The sequence below is a fragment of the Odontomachus brunneus genome, unplaced genomic scaffold (assembly GCF_010583005.1).
Source record: "Odontomachus brunneus isolate Ranch 3 - 2012 unplaced genomic scaffold, Obru_v1 Obru_scaffold_039, whole genome shotgun sequence".
NCBI lineage: Eukaryota > Metazoa > Arthropoda > Insecta > Hymenoptera > Formicidae > Odontomachus > Odontomachus brunneus.
Window position 1 is genome coordinate 1,610,626 of NW_022639489.1, and position 15,105 is coordinate 1,625,730.

The 15,105-nt window shown below is 38.2% G+C and overlaps 1 protein-coding gene across 2 annotated transcripts in view; it reads left to right on the top strand.

The window, feature by feature from the left end:
* Positions 1-15,105, top strand: part of LOC116844141 (protein FAM13A) — a 113,127-nt gene that overhangs the window by 94,115 nt on the left and 3,907 nt on the right. For both annotated transcript variants that reach the window (XM_032815304.1, XM_032815305.1), the window contains exons 6-11: positions 9,960-10,130; positions 11,674-11,815; positions 12,220-12,453; positions 13,074-13,283; positions 13,548-14,210; positions 14,554-14,801. In XM_032815304.1, coding sequence (XP_032671195.1) covers positions 9,960-10,130; positions 11,674-11,815; positions 12,220-12,453; positions 13,074-13,283; positions 13,548-14,210; positions 14,554-14,801 — 1,668 coding nt within the window. The remainder of the gene's footprint in view (positions 1-9,959; positions 10,131-11,673; positions 11,816-12,219; positions 12,454-13,073; positions 13,284-13,547; positions 14,211-14,553; positions 14,802-15,105) is intronic.

The following is a 15,105-nucleotide window of genomic DNA, read 5'->3' on the forward strand; positions in this document are numbered from 1 at the left end:
GGGGGGGGGGGGGGGGAGCCGGAAATTCAAGTGGAATACGAATTGCGGAAAACTTCAGTAGTCAATGATCATCAATAAATTTATCTCTTTAGTTCTTTCCTGCTGAAACCACTTGTCAAAACAATCATTATTCGAAACACTATCTGACATCCTTTTAATAAAATAACACAAATTTCTAAAAAAAAAATAAAATCCGGAACTCAAAGGGTTAAACGGAATTCTCAATGTTCCAAAGGTCCCTCAATAACATTTTTCACAAAACCACGTGATACACGTTATCAAAGGAATACAAGTACGTCTATAGTAGAGAAGTGCGATTTATAAAATTGTGCATCGCAAATGTGATTTTAAATCATGTGCAATTTTGTATCATAAATGCGATTTTTCATCGTTAGGAAACCCGGGGCATGACAGAAACTGTAATGTTTAATTAAACATAATAATTGCGTAATAATTGCGCATAATAATCGCATTGCGCATTAACCCATTAAGTTCCAAGAGGAAATCGCTAAGAATAGACTTTCAAAAACCATCTAAATTAGGGCAAAACGTCGAAATTCGTTAAAAAGTGAAAAAAAAATTTGTGTTGGATTTCAAAATTCAAGATGGCGGACCAATATGTCGGCCCGAAAATTTGAAATTTTGACCTATTTGAATGAAAATCCATATAGGGGGGGTTTGGGGTTCGCTGAGTATGAATGTACACTTATTTTTTCAAAATTAGTAATGGCGAGTCCAATATGGCTGCCCAAACAATATGCGAAAATTTGACATAGTTTTGTTATTTGGCAAAAAATCCAACCAAATTATAACCTTTCGAAGGTGTTTGTTTTGGGACAAAACATCATACTTTAGCAGACTATAGAAGAAAAATAGTTTTTTTTATTTTAAAAATCAATATGGCGGTCAAAAATTTTTAATTTTGATTTATTTCAATAAAAGTACGTTTTGAGAAATTTTGAAAAAATAAGTGCATTTTCATACTCAGCGAACCCCAAACCCCCCCTATATGGATTTTCATTCAAATAGGGCAAAATTTCAAATTTTCGGGCCGCCATCTTAAATTTTGAAATCCAATACAAATTTTTTTTTCACTTTTTAACAAATTCCGATGTTTTGCTCTAATTTTGATGGTTTTTGAAAGCCTATCCTTAGCGGTTTTCTCTTGGGTCTTAATGGGCCAATTTATGAAAAAAAATCGCATATCTCTAGTCTATAGCCATTCTCTCTCTCTTCCTCTCGTGTCTCTCTCTCTCTCTCTCTCTCTCTCTCTCTCTCTCTCTCTTTTTCACTCGTTCACGTTCGACACGTTAAAGTGCATTCAATCGCACGGAGTACATCGTTCCGAGCGACGGCGCGCCGTAAATCCACGATAATTCGTGAAAGAGCCGTGGCTCTCGTTAAAGCGTGCCGAGAGTAGATTTCCACGTCGCCCTTAATCGGAATTTATTAGCCACGGTTGCAAGTGCAAGTGCCGCGCGGAATAGCACCGGATTGAATGACGCTCACCGTCGCTTATTATGCACCTTAGTGTCGCGACGGGAAATTCTTATGTAAGGAGAAGGCCGTAACAATCGCTGACGCGAGGAGCGCCCGTTTATTTATAGACGCCGTTTACGAATATCGCGCGAGTCGAACGAACGGGTCCCTCTGATCGTTCGGTGGTAATCATTATATAACACCGAGAGAAAGAGAGAGAGAGAGAGAGAGAGAGAGAGAGAGAGAGAGAGAAGTCTTATGCGCGCATCATGCGGCACCAGATTGAGAAAAATTAAACGCGATATTATTAGATCATGACGCGCACAATATAACGAAGTCTGAATGTACGCTGAGAAAAGAAGTGTTTACCTCTTGCGACTGGTAATCGCGCAGTGAAACAATTATAGTCGAGGAAAATCGATTTTCGTTGTGTGAATGCACGCGGGAAGACTTATTATTTTATTTTACTGCTAACAAAAGAGCTAAAAGAAGTTAATCTTTCCTCCTTTGCGCAATGGCAATATTTTCTTGACAATAGTCTTAAAACATATACAACGCAAATTTGAGAAAGCTCACATTGTCATTGGCGATCGAAGCAAGAATTTATTCTCTTTATAAGAACGTCAGAAAACTCCTCGAAGAGAAAATTACTTTGACATTCCTTTCAATTTTATTACCTGGTTTCTAGTAGTGCAGGAATAGACTGTCGATAAAGTCGGTCTTGTTAAATAAATTTTGCTAGAAACATAGCAAACTTCTTAATAGCACATTTCAATTTCTAAGATATGTTAATGTCGCACGGAAAATAAGATATGATGCACATGAGCCAGAAATATTTCGTTGTAAACGGCGTAGTTGCATCAGCCTAGTTATCTTTGGTGTTTACCTCTTGCGACTGGATATTAATAGGTATAGTTGATGTGGTTCAGTTACTTTGTTATATATCGATTGCATATCAATGTAGCTGCGCGTGATCTGGTTGTAGCAACCAGAAATCGATTAGAGTGACATTTACCATCGATACACTCTGATTGGAACAATCAGATATTGTCACTGCTCCAATGCCAGTAATCTAGCAATTGCTCTGTGGTTGCAACAACCACATAATTAACAGTTCCGTATTTTACTGTTGAATCTGGTTAGCATAGCCAGATTAATGTGAAAAAGTCAGTACATATTGTACTAAATTACTTTATATAATGTTAAAATAAAAGATATAAAAAAATACATATATGTCAATTAAATAGTGAATTCTCACCATTGAGTCTATTTAGACCCTGAACATGGTCAAAGTATACCCTAAACGAACACGGTTAGAAGGTTAAAATCACAAAAAAGTATAGTTGACGCCAAAAGCAACTATAATTTTTTTCTCAGTGTAGTAGTAAGTTGCAGTAAATCAGGAGAGAATTCTTCCACTCTTTTTCCAGCATCGATCTATTTCTCGATCACAAAATTCTATTATAATAATTCTTGCCGCAAAATTCTCTCCTGATCTACTGCAACTTACTACTATACTGAGAAAAAAATTATAGTTGCTTTCGGCGTCAATTATACTTTTTTGTGATTTTAACCTTCTAACCGTGTTCGTTTTGGGTATACACTGAGAGAAAAGTTATCTTAAAATCAACAAATATTTCCTTGGTGGATGCCATTAACATATTTACTTAAATCTACATTCTCTTTACTTAAATCAAATATTGTTTATTTAAATCAAGTAAACAATATTTGATTTAAGTAAAGAGAATGTAAATTTAAGTAAATATGTTAATGGCACCCACCAAGGAAATATTTGTTGATTTTAAGATAATTTTTCTCTCAGTATACTTTGACCATCTTCAGGGTCTAAATAGATCCAATGGTGAAAACTCACTATTTAATTGACATATATGTATTCTTTTATATCTTTTATTTTAATATTATATAAAATAATTTAGTACAATATGTACTGGCTTTTTCTAAAATAACTCGAAAAGTCGCGAAGTATCACATTTGTATTTAGAATATTACAAAAACTGTGTGAACTTTGAAACTGCTTTGAGTCAAAAAAGACTCAGAGCACAGATAGAAGGTTAAAAAAATAATTAGAAGAACCATTGTTTTAGTAAGTGTTATTATGAAGATGGTTCTTCTAATTATTTTTGTGGTTAAAATCACAAAAAAGTATAGTTGACGCCAAAAGCAACTATAATTTTCTCTCAGTGTACCGCCTTTTCGTTAGACCGAGATGTGGCTCGTGTCAAAAATGATAAATTTTAATAGAATTTTAATAGAATTCTTTTTCGCTTAGTTTACTAGAGGCCGCGTAATGTTGACAATCTCTTAACGTAAGAAACTTACGTAAGAAATATATTAAACACGAACGTAACAAAAAAAGATATCAAACTTGTCAATAATATGCAGAGGTAGTCGCAATTCGTTGTAAACCTGCTTTGCAAGCTTGATTACATCGTTGATTCGTTCAATTTCTTCTTGATTCACGAAGAAAGGACGGGAAATTTGATGGGCGTCGTAAATTTGAGACGGCGACCGCGGATCTGTGCTGTGCCCCCGCGGGGTAAACACGTCGCGTGGAAAACGTTCTAGAAGATACTACGGCCCGTCGTAAACGCGTATCACGAGCTCCCGTTTATGTTAATTGACATTAATCTGCACGGAACAAAGTTTACGGGCGCGCGTCTCTGGCCGCCGACGGATTAATCGAATTATGTCTCGAGCGAGTCGCCAGCAATTTATTAGATCTATTCACGTGACGATGTATTATCAACATCATCATCATCATCGTCGCCGCGTCGATTGCTCCTCAATAAGCTCGGGCTCGCTCCGTTTTGTTATATACATTCATGCCTACTGTTCGTTCTCCTGAATTGGAAAAGTACACGCGAGAGAGAGAGGGGAGGAGTGTGTGTGTGTGTGTGTGTGTGTGTTGCCCGGATCGCTCTCCAATTAATTTATAACAGTACAGTTCAGCTGTACAAAAAGCACTGTGAAAAGAGACGTAAAAAGAGACGTAAAAAGAGACTTTTAAAAGCTACAATATTTTCCCCGCGCGTAATATAACTCTCTTAAAATGAATCAGTCAAACATCATTGAAAACAGTGAATATATACTGATTTGTAGTTATAAGTATAGCACTGTGCTATAGAAAGTGCTCAGTGTTATACTCATAACTGATATTAGTGACTATTCACTGATTCACTTTAAGAGAGAATAATATTAGGCTGTCGGAAAAGTTCGTGCCGTTTTTAAGGCAGATACCGTTGGCGGCAGAAACACTCATAATGTGAGGTGAATTGGTATGACTTCCAAGATGGCAGCAGATTATCGATCAAAATGGAGATCGTGGATTGAATAAACGTTTCAATATCTCAATTTACTGTTTCACTTTCATCTTCAGAACGGCACGAACTTTTCCGACAACCTAATACAAGTGATATAAAGTCAGTTGAACACCTTGCCCACGAATGGCGCGCGCTGAGAAGATACAACAGTTTACATACTGCTCAAGCTCAAGTAGAAACTGATAAGAATAAGAGGCTCGTAAACGTCTCGATTACTCAGAGGTACATATATTCACTCGTCTTTCTCTCTCTTTCTCTCTCTCTCTCTCTCTCTCTCTCTCTCTCTCTCTCTATGTGAGTCTACGTTCGAGATTGCTATTGCGCTTTGTTGGTTTTGCCGTAACGTATTTACTTGCCCGTATACTTGCAGACAAATTCGGTGTTTGCACAAATGTTCAGGCTAACGGCGGGCGGGGATCGACACATGATACGCAACAACGAGCTAAATCAGGCGCGTTTCATCGAGGATTGATCGCGAAACAATTAACGACGCATTACGTCGTGTGAGGACGGGCGTAATTAGCTCGCGTCGCGTTGATGTTCCCGCGATTAACTTTCCGCTGCGGGTTCGCGACCGCAACGCGCGCCATTGGCCCCAGTGGCGTAGCACAGTTGCACTATAGGAATTTTCCCAGCTCATACTCGATGTACACTGCGGATAATACGTGCACGCGTATACGCGTGTGTATGTGCTCGACACACGAGGACTTTATATTTAGAGTCCGATGCGAAAGCTCGTAGCACGCGACGTCTCGTCCCGACGGTTCTAATTGAGGAAATCAAGCCCAGGCGACGTCTGATCAGGACTTCCTTTTCCCCTTGAGCCGCACCGCGTACACTCGCGATCCAATTTTGTCGCAACGTATTTCCGCGTTGGATATTATATATATATATATATATATATATATATATATATATATATATATATATATATTGCGTCCAATATATCCTGGATTATCGGACACACGACGCCGTTCGGAACAATTGTATCTTCGCGCGCGAAAAGTCTCTGTCTACGGAATGCCCCGAAGAAGTTGAACTTTTAAGAGTTGGAAGCTCAGTTTTGGCATTGCAGAAAATTGTGCTGTACTGCGACGTCGAGCGCGCGCAAAGTTTCCTCTTAATGGAGTTGACGAGCGAGACTTTCGAAGAATGTTAAATGCACGGAGAAGAAAGATTGAATTAACGTGACAATGCACGAATGAAGATCGTTTTGATTGAAGGAGAAGGAATTTCTGGTTCTTAAAATAATCGCATTGTGAAACGAGTTTCGTGAAAATTCGATGAAGTTTTCAACACTACATACGTATACAGTGAAATATTATAAGCTGCGTTCAGCAGAGAAAACTGCTTTGCAACTGTTGTAAAATTCGTAAATCTGATTGGGATATGCTCTTAATTTTGGTTGAATCCAAGAGCATGTACCAATCAGATTTGCAAATTTTACAACAGTTGCAAGGCAGCTTTCTCTGCTGAACGCATCCATAGATTGCTCGTGCAATTAGAAAAAGATTGACTATCTGAGAGCTGAGATGTTTACAACTGAAGTTGACATTTTTTATGCGTGAGCATTCCTTGAGGTTAGTACACAATTTTTAATTTCTATTTTTAATCTTCTAAACACACACTTACATGTAACTTTTTTATGAAAAACTACTATGATATTAAAAACTAATCTACAGACATTGTACACAAGTTTTAGAATTAATATCAAATATTTTAAAAATATTTCAAAGATATTGCCGCATAATATTTGATGATCTCTTTGAATATCGCACAAATGTTTGCGAAATATCGAAGTGCCGAAATTATTCATAATGACTGAACACAACGTTGAAAACGTTGAATTACATATTAGAAATCTCTGTACGCTATTGAATATCATTGCAACAATGTTCTGTCAATGATTTTTTGCTTATTGGATATTTATCTCGATTTCGTTTTAAACTGACAGCGACGTTTCAAGTGACAATGAAATAAATATACAGAACCGTGTAATTTTGTTTGATAAATAATAAATTTATGCTCTTGGTTCATAAGAACAAGAATCTTGTTTCTTTCAAGCGAAACGCGTTTAATTCATTCTCACTGTCAAGTTAATTCAAACCATCTTCTCTGTGCGATTGCCAAAGGTCTAGAAATGGAGCAGGAAATTTGAGAATGATGGAAACCCTCGAAAATTTGATCTTGTTCGTTCGTCTTCATCGACCCGATGGTTTCTCGTTGTTGGAAGGATTCGCAAAAGAATGAAAGAAAGAAAGAAAACAAATCGAAATGCACGCCATTGCGTCGCGCCTTTATTTCCGTAAGCATCGGTTTGCTGCGTGAAGAAGCGCTGTCACGCGCTTTGGTGAGTCACGACGAAAGCATTTACGCCCCGCGACTCCGTGTGCCTAACTACTATACTGGGACCGCGATTATTCGTGACATAAGATCAAATAATCGTCAAGGACGACCTGGATTCGCAGGACGAGTAAAGCAAGCCACTATCGCGAAATAGACGTAGCGCCGCCGGTAAAAGTCAATATTTTTCGCCGTCGCGATCCTCTCACTCGCGACGAGAGAGGAGAGGGGAAACGATCGCGAAAGAGCGCGGAGACGTAAAAAGGATGGATTGAATTAACGTGACAATGTATGAACGAAGCTCATTTTTTGGCTGAAGAAGACGGAATTTCTGGTTCTCAAAGTAATTGGATCACAAAACGAATTCCTTGAACATTTGTTGATATTTACATTACGTATATATTCTACTATGTAAATGTACTACATACGTACATAGTGAAATATTATAGACTGCTAGTGTAATTAGAAAAAGATTGACTATCCAAGAGCTGAGATGTTTACAATTAAAGTTGATACTTTTTATACGTGTGTGTTCCTTGAGATTTTTAGCGTGCAATTTTTAATTTCTATTTTTAATATTTTCCACACTGTAAAAATTGATGTGTTAAATTTAACATTTCATGTGTTCCAAATTATCCACTCTTATTTATGTGTAAATTTAACACAAAACAAATGTGGTAAAAAGTAACACGCATAATATGTCAAAAATTAGTACAAGAATTTAACACTTGAATACCATTAAGAATCACAGGTTGTGTTAAATTGACATATCACAGTTTGTGTTGAATTGACATATGTATAATGTCAAATTAACTAAAATAAAACGTTATTTTAACATTTGAGAGAAGTATTAATCTATAGTTTCGATGAAATGAAAATGTTAAATGGACAAAATCTATGTCTGACATATTAAATATGTCAATTTAACACAACCTGTGATTCCTAACGGTATTCAAGTGTTAAATTCTTGTATTAATTTTTTACATATTATGCGTGTTACTTTTTATCACATTTGTTTTATGTTAAATTTACACATAAATGAGAATGGATGATTTGGGACACATGAAATGTGTTAAATTTAACACAGTTTTTACAGTATAAACTTACATGTAACATTTTGATGAAAAACTATTACGATGACTACTAAAGACTAATATACAGACATTGTACAAAAATTTCAGAATTATTGATATTAATATTAATTAATTAATATTAATTATTGATATTAAGAACGTTTCAAAAATATTGCCAAGTGACATATGATCTTTTTAAACTTTCAATTGCGTGTTCAAGAGAAAACGAAATAATTACACGCGGCTTGAATGTTAATTAGATTCGCGGATTGGATCTTCGCTCTGTGTGTGGATTTAATCCTGCGGAATGACAACACGATAATGCCTGAAGCATGCGAAAGATTTGGCAGAATACATGCGGAATTTCATCCCGGAATACAGAACGTACGGAATGAAAATACGTATTGCATTATAATATCGCGAGAATGCTACTCTTTATCTCGAGGCGAAAGAAGGAACATTTAAATTAAAGCGAAAAATGAATTCTACCGAAACGAACATATTTCACGCGAATCCCTCACGCAAACACGATTAATACATTTAGAGCCGACAAATGCGTTAACATATTTATCTGTTATTTTATAATAATTCACTCGCGAGATAATACCGATATCAATCTCGATATTACGCTCAATTAAAGTGTAATCCACCGTTGGTTATCTTTTTTTTCCGTAATACCGGAGGGATTATTTTCTCCCGCTAATGAAGCGGAATTATTTAATGAATTAATTAATTTGGCAAGCGATATAACTGTTCAGACGTGAACAATTATTAATACCGTCGAAGATGCGACGACGTTCGATTCCAGATGTAAGATCAATTTTCAAGCAAAAATGTGCGCAGGAAAAAGAATGCTCTGATTTTGGAAGTATCTTCATTTCTAACACGTAAATCTTACTGATGCAATAAGTTAAAATGAAACAAAATATATTTGTTTCGTTCTAACTCATTGCATCGATGTACATCAGTTCAGACAGTTCAGTTAAAAAGAACAAACCTCCTGTCGAAGCTCGATCATTCTCGCCGATCCATCACTCCATCGCGAATCACCACGCTTTGCGTGCGCGCGCGACAGAGAGAGGGAGATAAATAAATTTGCCCTCACCCGCTGTATTGTCCCAATTATCGCAAACTCCTCTCCTGCCCCTCTTCATTATCGATAATGATGATCGCCAAAAACCCCGCGCGTTTCCTCCCCGAACTTGTCCGTCCGCTTGTCATCGTCAGCTTCGACACGACGACAGTTCGCGATCAACTACCTCATTCAGTTGACAGATAGCGCGTCTCTGGAAAGAAAAAAAAGAAAAGGAAGAAAGAACAGAGAATTACCTTACGTAATGTTCCGCGCGAGCGAAAAAACCGGCGGTGATAGTCGCCAACAGGTGTGATTCATCTCGTTGCGTCGCGTTCTCGACGAAATGCACGACATTTTTTTCCTCTTTTCGTTTCTTTTTTTTTTTTTCGTATTCCAGATATCCCGCTATTTGTCTGTCTGTCCGTCTGACGTCGTTGGGCTTAATCTCTCGCTCATTTGCCGGCCGTCTTCGCATTCGCGCGGCACTTTTATTACGCGCGGCTCGTTTGAGTCATAGCTCGTTTAAGTTCGAAGGCTGACACCTCAAGATCGTCGCGCGCTTCGACTTCTATGGCCTGACCTGATTTTCTTTTTTCTTTCTGTTTCTCTCTCTCTCGGAATTCTGCGGCTGCCCCCGTATGGCTGTAGCATCCGTGAAAATCCAGTGAACGGCGTGTTACCTGCCGGCGACTGCAAGATCTGCAAGGATACCAAGGACGAGCCGAAGGACTCCGAGGGCACGTTCTTGCTTTGCGCGCTGAAACCGCGTAAGCGCAAGGAACGTCGCGAGTCCTGCTGCCAGGAACGAAAGCTGATAAGGTATTGTTGAATTTTAATCTTCACGCGTGGCACAAATTGTAAAACTTATCGTAGGATTACTTATCGTGGGATTCTGTGACAAGTAAATCTACCCAAAAGGTACAGTCCGATTTCTTTCTAATTTGGTACAAATGTAGAAGTAGAAAAAATATTTAGGTCATATTTTTTCACTTTGGTCTACTTTGAGTTTCACGGGTAGTTTGTAGCTTTTTAATGTTCTCACTCCTATCATCAACAAGTACAATCAAAATGCGTAAGAAATAAAATTGAATACAAGATATAGTTAAATAATTTTAACAAAACCAGCATAGCTGAGACACGAACCATTCTAAATTTCTTTAGCCGAAATATTTCAAATCTGTGTTAAATTAGTTAAAAATGGTTCGAATTTCGGCTAAACTGAGAGAGAGAAAGAAATCCGGCAATTTTAATTAAAATTTGAACAAAATCGGCATAGCTGAGACACGAACCATTCTAAATTTCTTTAGCCAAGATTCCAACCGAAATTTTAAATCTGTATTAAATTAATCAAAAATGGTTTGAATCTTAGTCAAACCGAAATCCGGCTATTTTAATTAAAATTTTAACAAAATTGGTATAGCTAAGATACGAACCATTCTAAATTTCTTTAGTCGAGATTCTAACCGAAATATTTAAAATCTGTGCTAAATTAGTCAAAAATAGTTCGAATCTTGGCCAAACCGAGAAATTATTTGTATAAATAATTTTTTTCAACTTTTTACATGTTTTATATAAACATTTTATTTTTTATACAAATAATTTTACACATTTGACTTCATATTCATAATCAGCAAACCAAAAACGCCTATATTTTGTATTCAATTTTATTTCTTATGTATTTTTGTTGCACTTGTTGATGATAGGAATGAAAACATTAAAAAGCTATAAACTGCTCGTGAAATTTAAAATGGACCAAAATAAAAAAATATGACCTAAATATTTTTTTGTACTTCTACATTTGTGCCAGATTAGAAAGAAATCGGAGTGTAACTTTTGGGTAGGTTTACTTGTGAGAAACATGTCAACTTTCTAGCTTTATTTATTGTCTTCCCATTTTATATGCGCTATCTATATCGTATTTAGAAAAACTACTTGAAATCTATTAAATACTATTAAATAATACTATTAAATCTATTAAATACTATTAAATAAATTAAATTTATTAAATACTATTAAATAGTAAAAAGTATACTAATGGATAAAATGGCAAAATAAACCTTGCTAATCACTTCTTGCACCACTCTTTGAGTCTATTCCTGCGTTATTAAAAGATTTGGCGAAATTGTAAAGAATTTGAAACGAGAAAAATTAAAAATAAAAAACTGTAAGTGCAAATTCTCCTCGCGTGATGCGCAACGTCGGCAGGTGCAGAAACGTTGAGAATAGCTGTTTGTTGAACTCTCATGCAGCCTGAATTGACAGGACATACACATTGACGGAGTATTTGTTTTCGCTAACATTGCTCTCTTAGACGGATCTAAAAAAAGAACTGTAAGTGGAATGCGACGACTACGTTTTTCAGGAGCAGCAGCGAGGAACGTGTTCTTGACAGTCCTACCGACGTCGCGGATACGATCAGACGTGTGAGCAGTCACGAAGATTTCAACAGCCAGGAACACTTGCACATCTTATCACAACTTAGCCAAGACATGGGCCACGGCGTGGTGAGTGCACGGTGGCGACACGCTCTTTTTGTGACGGCTGGACGATTCTATCACGTGTAGTCGCGAACGCTCTTCCAGTAAAACTATCTATAGAGCTACTTGTATTAACTGTATTGACTTTTTGACTTCGTATCAGAATTACGCAACATTGTGTTTAAACTTCTTGCCTACTCTATAATTCCAAAAGAGAATTTCACAATTCAGACTATGAGTAACCGTCCTTGGTCGCAAAGAAAATCAGATTTTTCTAGAATGTCAATGAAGAGAATCGATTGGGTCTCAATAATTGGCTATTTCATCCTGTAAGAGCCGTGCGCTGGATATAAGAGATGTAGAATGTCGAAGAATTAACTCATCACAAAAGAAACGCAATTGCTGATCGACTTTTGATGATTTGTGCGCAGAGATGCGGCGGTTTACCGCTGCACGAGAGAACCAACGTCTCGCCGGTCTCGAAGAAATCGTCGTCGGTGCCGTCGCCGTGCGAAGTGGTCGTGGCGACTGAGAAATATGACTGCGACGCCGAGAGATTGCGGAGCAGCGAGCGCTTCAGCAGAAGCATCACTCCGCGAGGCAGAAGACAGGCGCGCAAACGAAGGGTGCACAGAGTCCCGGACGTGGACCCGAGTTCCAGCAAGGTAGGTGCGGGTTTGTCGGGTTTGCCAAGTCTTACATTACAGAACGATGAGATCCCTCAATTTTCTGCCAAGAATGTGAACACGGCTGTGGATTTGGTAGATTCCGCGTAATGTCGCTGTCAGAGGATTGAAAGTAACGATTGGTATATATTTTATGCATTCCCGAGCAGAAATTGAATCTAGTGATTGTCTAGTAATGACATAGAAAAGTTGGGTCTTATATCGCTACTAACTAGGAACGTAACGCTCACTTCTCCTAGTGGCTGTACCAGAAAAATTATCTAGTAGCTAGATACAAAAAAATAACTTGTAACTATAATTGGTATAAGTACTAGATAGTTCTAATGTCCAAATCCTATTCAGGATTTACCGATGATTTTCTATCTCGTTACTGTGTAATCATTTTCCATCTAGCCACTATCTATGTAACTAGTATAGTTACTAGATAGTCCTGACATTCAAAAGACTGAGTAGGAATATTTAGCCAGTCACGAGCTAGTGACTGGCTAGAAAAGTTATCTAGTCATTACTATCTAACTACTAGTCTTGAAATCTGCTCTACTAGATACATTTTTGCTCGGGTTAATGGTGTGTATAAGATAGTTTTCTTCTCTCACCAGGAAAACGAAGAGGAGTCTGAGAACATGTACATCTCCAGCATGTCACCAAGCCCCACCAGCCACAACGGCTCACCGGCTCAAAGCTTCTTGGAGATGTTGAGCAGTGGACCGAGCAGATCGCCGTCACCAGCTCGTCCACCTACTGTCGATCACGAAGACGTGAACAATCCCAGTTTGACTAACTGGGGTTTCCAACATTTAGAAGGGAATGTGAGTATTTGTGAATGATTTGAAGGAATCACATGCAAATATTAAGAAGTTACGCGCAGATAAAAGTGTAGAAGATCAGGTGTCGTTTCAATCTAAAATTGTAAAAATTACTGTAATTATTTACGAAAGCACCTTCCTACACGGATCGTTCTTTCTTGAGTTTCGAGCCATGCGAAATACTTGTTAAAATAATCAACAAAATCATGAGTAAACCGATGTCAACAGTTGTCGTGAACGCGTTAACGTGATGACTGAATTTTGCAGGAAGAGGCCGTGGACGCCCGAGTGGAAGCTATGTTGTCACCGAGAAACTCGCTGCTGGTTCCCAGGAGATTTTACTCTGAGGAGGAGATACAGCCGAGCATGCCCAGCCCGTCGGATCTGGGTCTGAAGAATCTGGCGAAGCACATAAACGGCCTGAAGAAGAAAATTAAGAAGTACGAGGACGAGTTCGAGGAGAACTTCGGCTACCGGCCAAGTCACTCCGACAAGATGAGCAATCGCGACATCAAGCGGTTGTGCACGGAGCTGAATAAGTTGCGGAAGGAGCACAAAATGCTGAAGGAGGACCCAATAAGCGCTCTTCTGGCGCTCGGCAAGGTGAACACCGCCGACACCGCCGACACCGCCAGCAGTCCCGTCAACAATAACAACAGCCACGAGAAGTCCAGGACGACGTCGATGGAGGAGACGGTGAAGGAGGTGGAGAAGAAGCTCAACGAGAAGCGGATCAAATACAATCGGCCCGACAACATGGAGGAGCTCAGCTACGAGCAACTGGTGGATGAGAAGACAGCCGTGCAGAAGGCGTTGCTTCACATCGAGAGCGCCTTCGGTAGACCGGTCTCTAAGGAGGACCGAGCGGTTGTGCGACCGTTGTACGACCGGTACAGAACCTTGAAGAGACTGCTCATCAGAGCGGGCGCGGTAAGAACAATGGATTACTGTCAATTGAAAACTATTCAGCCGCACATATGCGTAATCCGACACATGACTTTCTCAAGGAAAGGTTCTGATTTATCTAACCGAAAAAATACAAGTTTCTACAAATTTTTTTCGAAGAAATGGATGAAGATATCAACGTAGAGTTTTGATCATATTATTCATTACTTCTTTAAGTATAAAAAAATTAGTTTTTCTATTTAAAAAAAATAAAGCTTCGTCATTCAGTTAGAGACGTCTGGTCATTCAGTTAGCGACATCGCGCTTCCAGCACAAAAATAATTTATAATTGTATTCATATATACTTCACGTTATATACTGTGCGCAGAGCAAAAACAAAGACAGCGTCTCGGAATTAGCTACGATTTTGGAGCATGAAACTATGGACTTCACGTCGTCGAGTTTGCCGGGGAATCCGACGGACGTCGATAGGAGAGCAAGCGAGCCCGACATGTCTCATCGAGGTATTCTAGACTGTATCGATCCCGCGGATCAATTGCCAACTGACAGCGACAGCCAACACAGCAGCAGCGAAGGCAGTCGCGGGGGCGGCGAAAGTTTACACGCTCTTCCCCAGTAAGTTCACAATCACCTGTCTCGATTTATGAACTTTTTACTTGTTCTTTGAGAATTTTATCAATAAAAATTTTTTGACACTTCTACGCGGAGAAAGAATATCATATATATTATATATATATTTTTTTTCATATAAATTTTTCTTAATATTATCATATTTTCTAGTAGAGCAGAAATAACATAAACTGTCAATACAGCTTATGTTATTGAAAACCATAGTGAATTTTGCTGAACAACATAATAAATTTTTTAGTGGTAGATCTTAGTTTCTAAAAAATATAAATACCACATATGAAACTGAAAG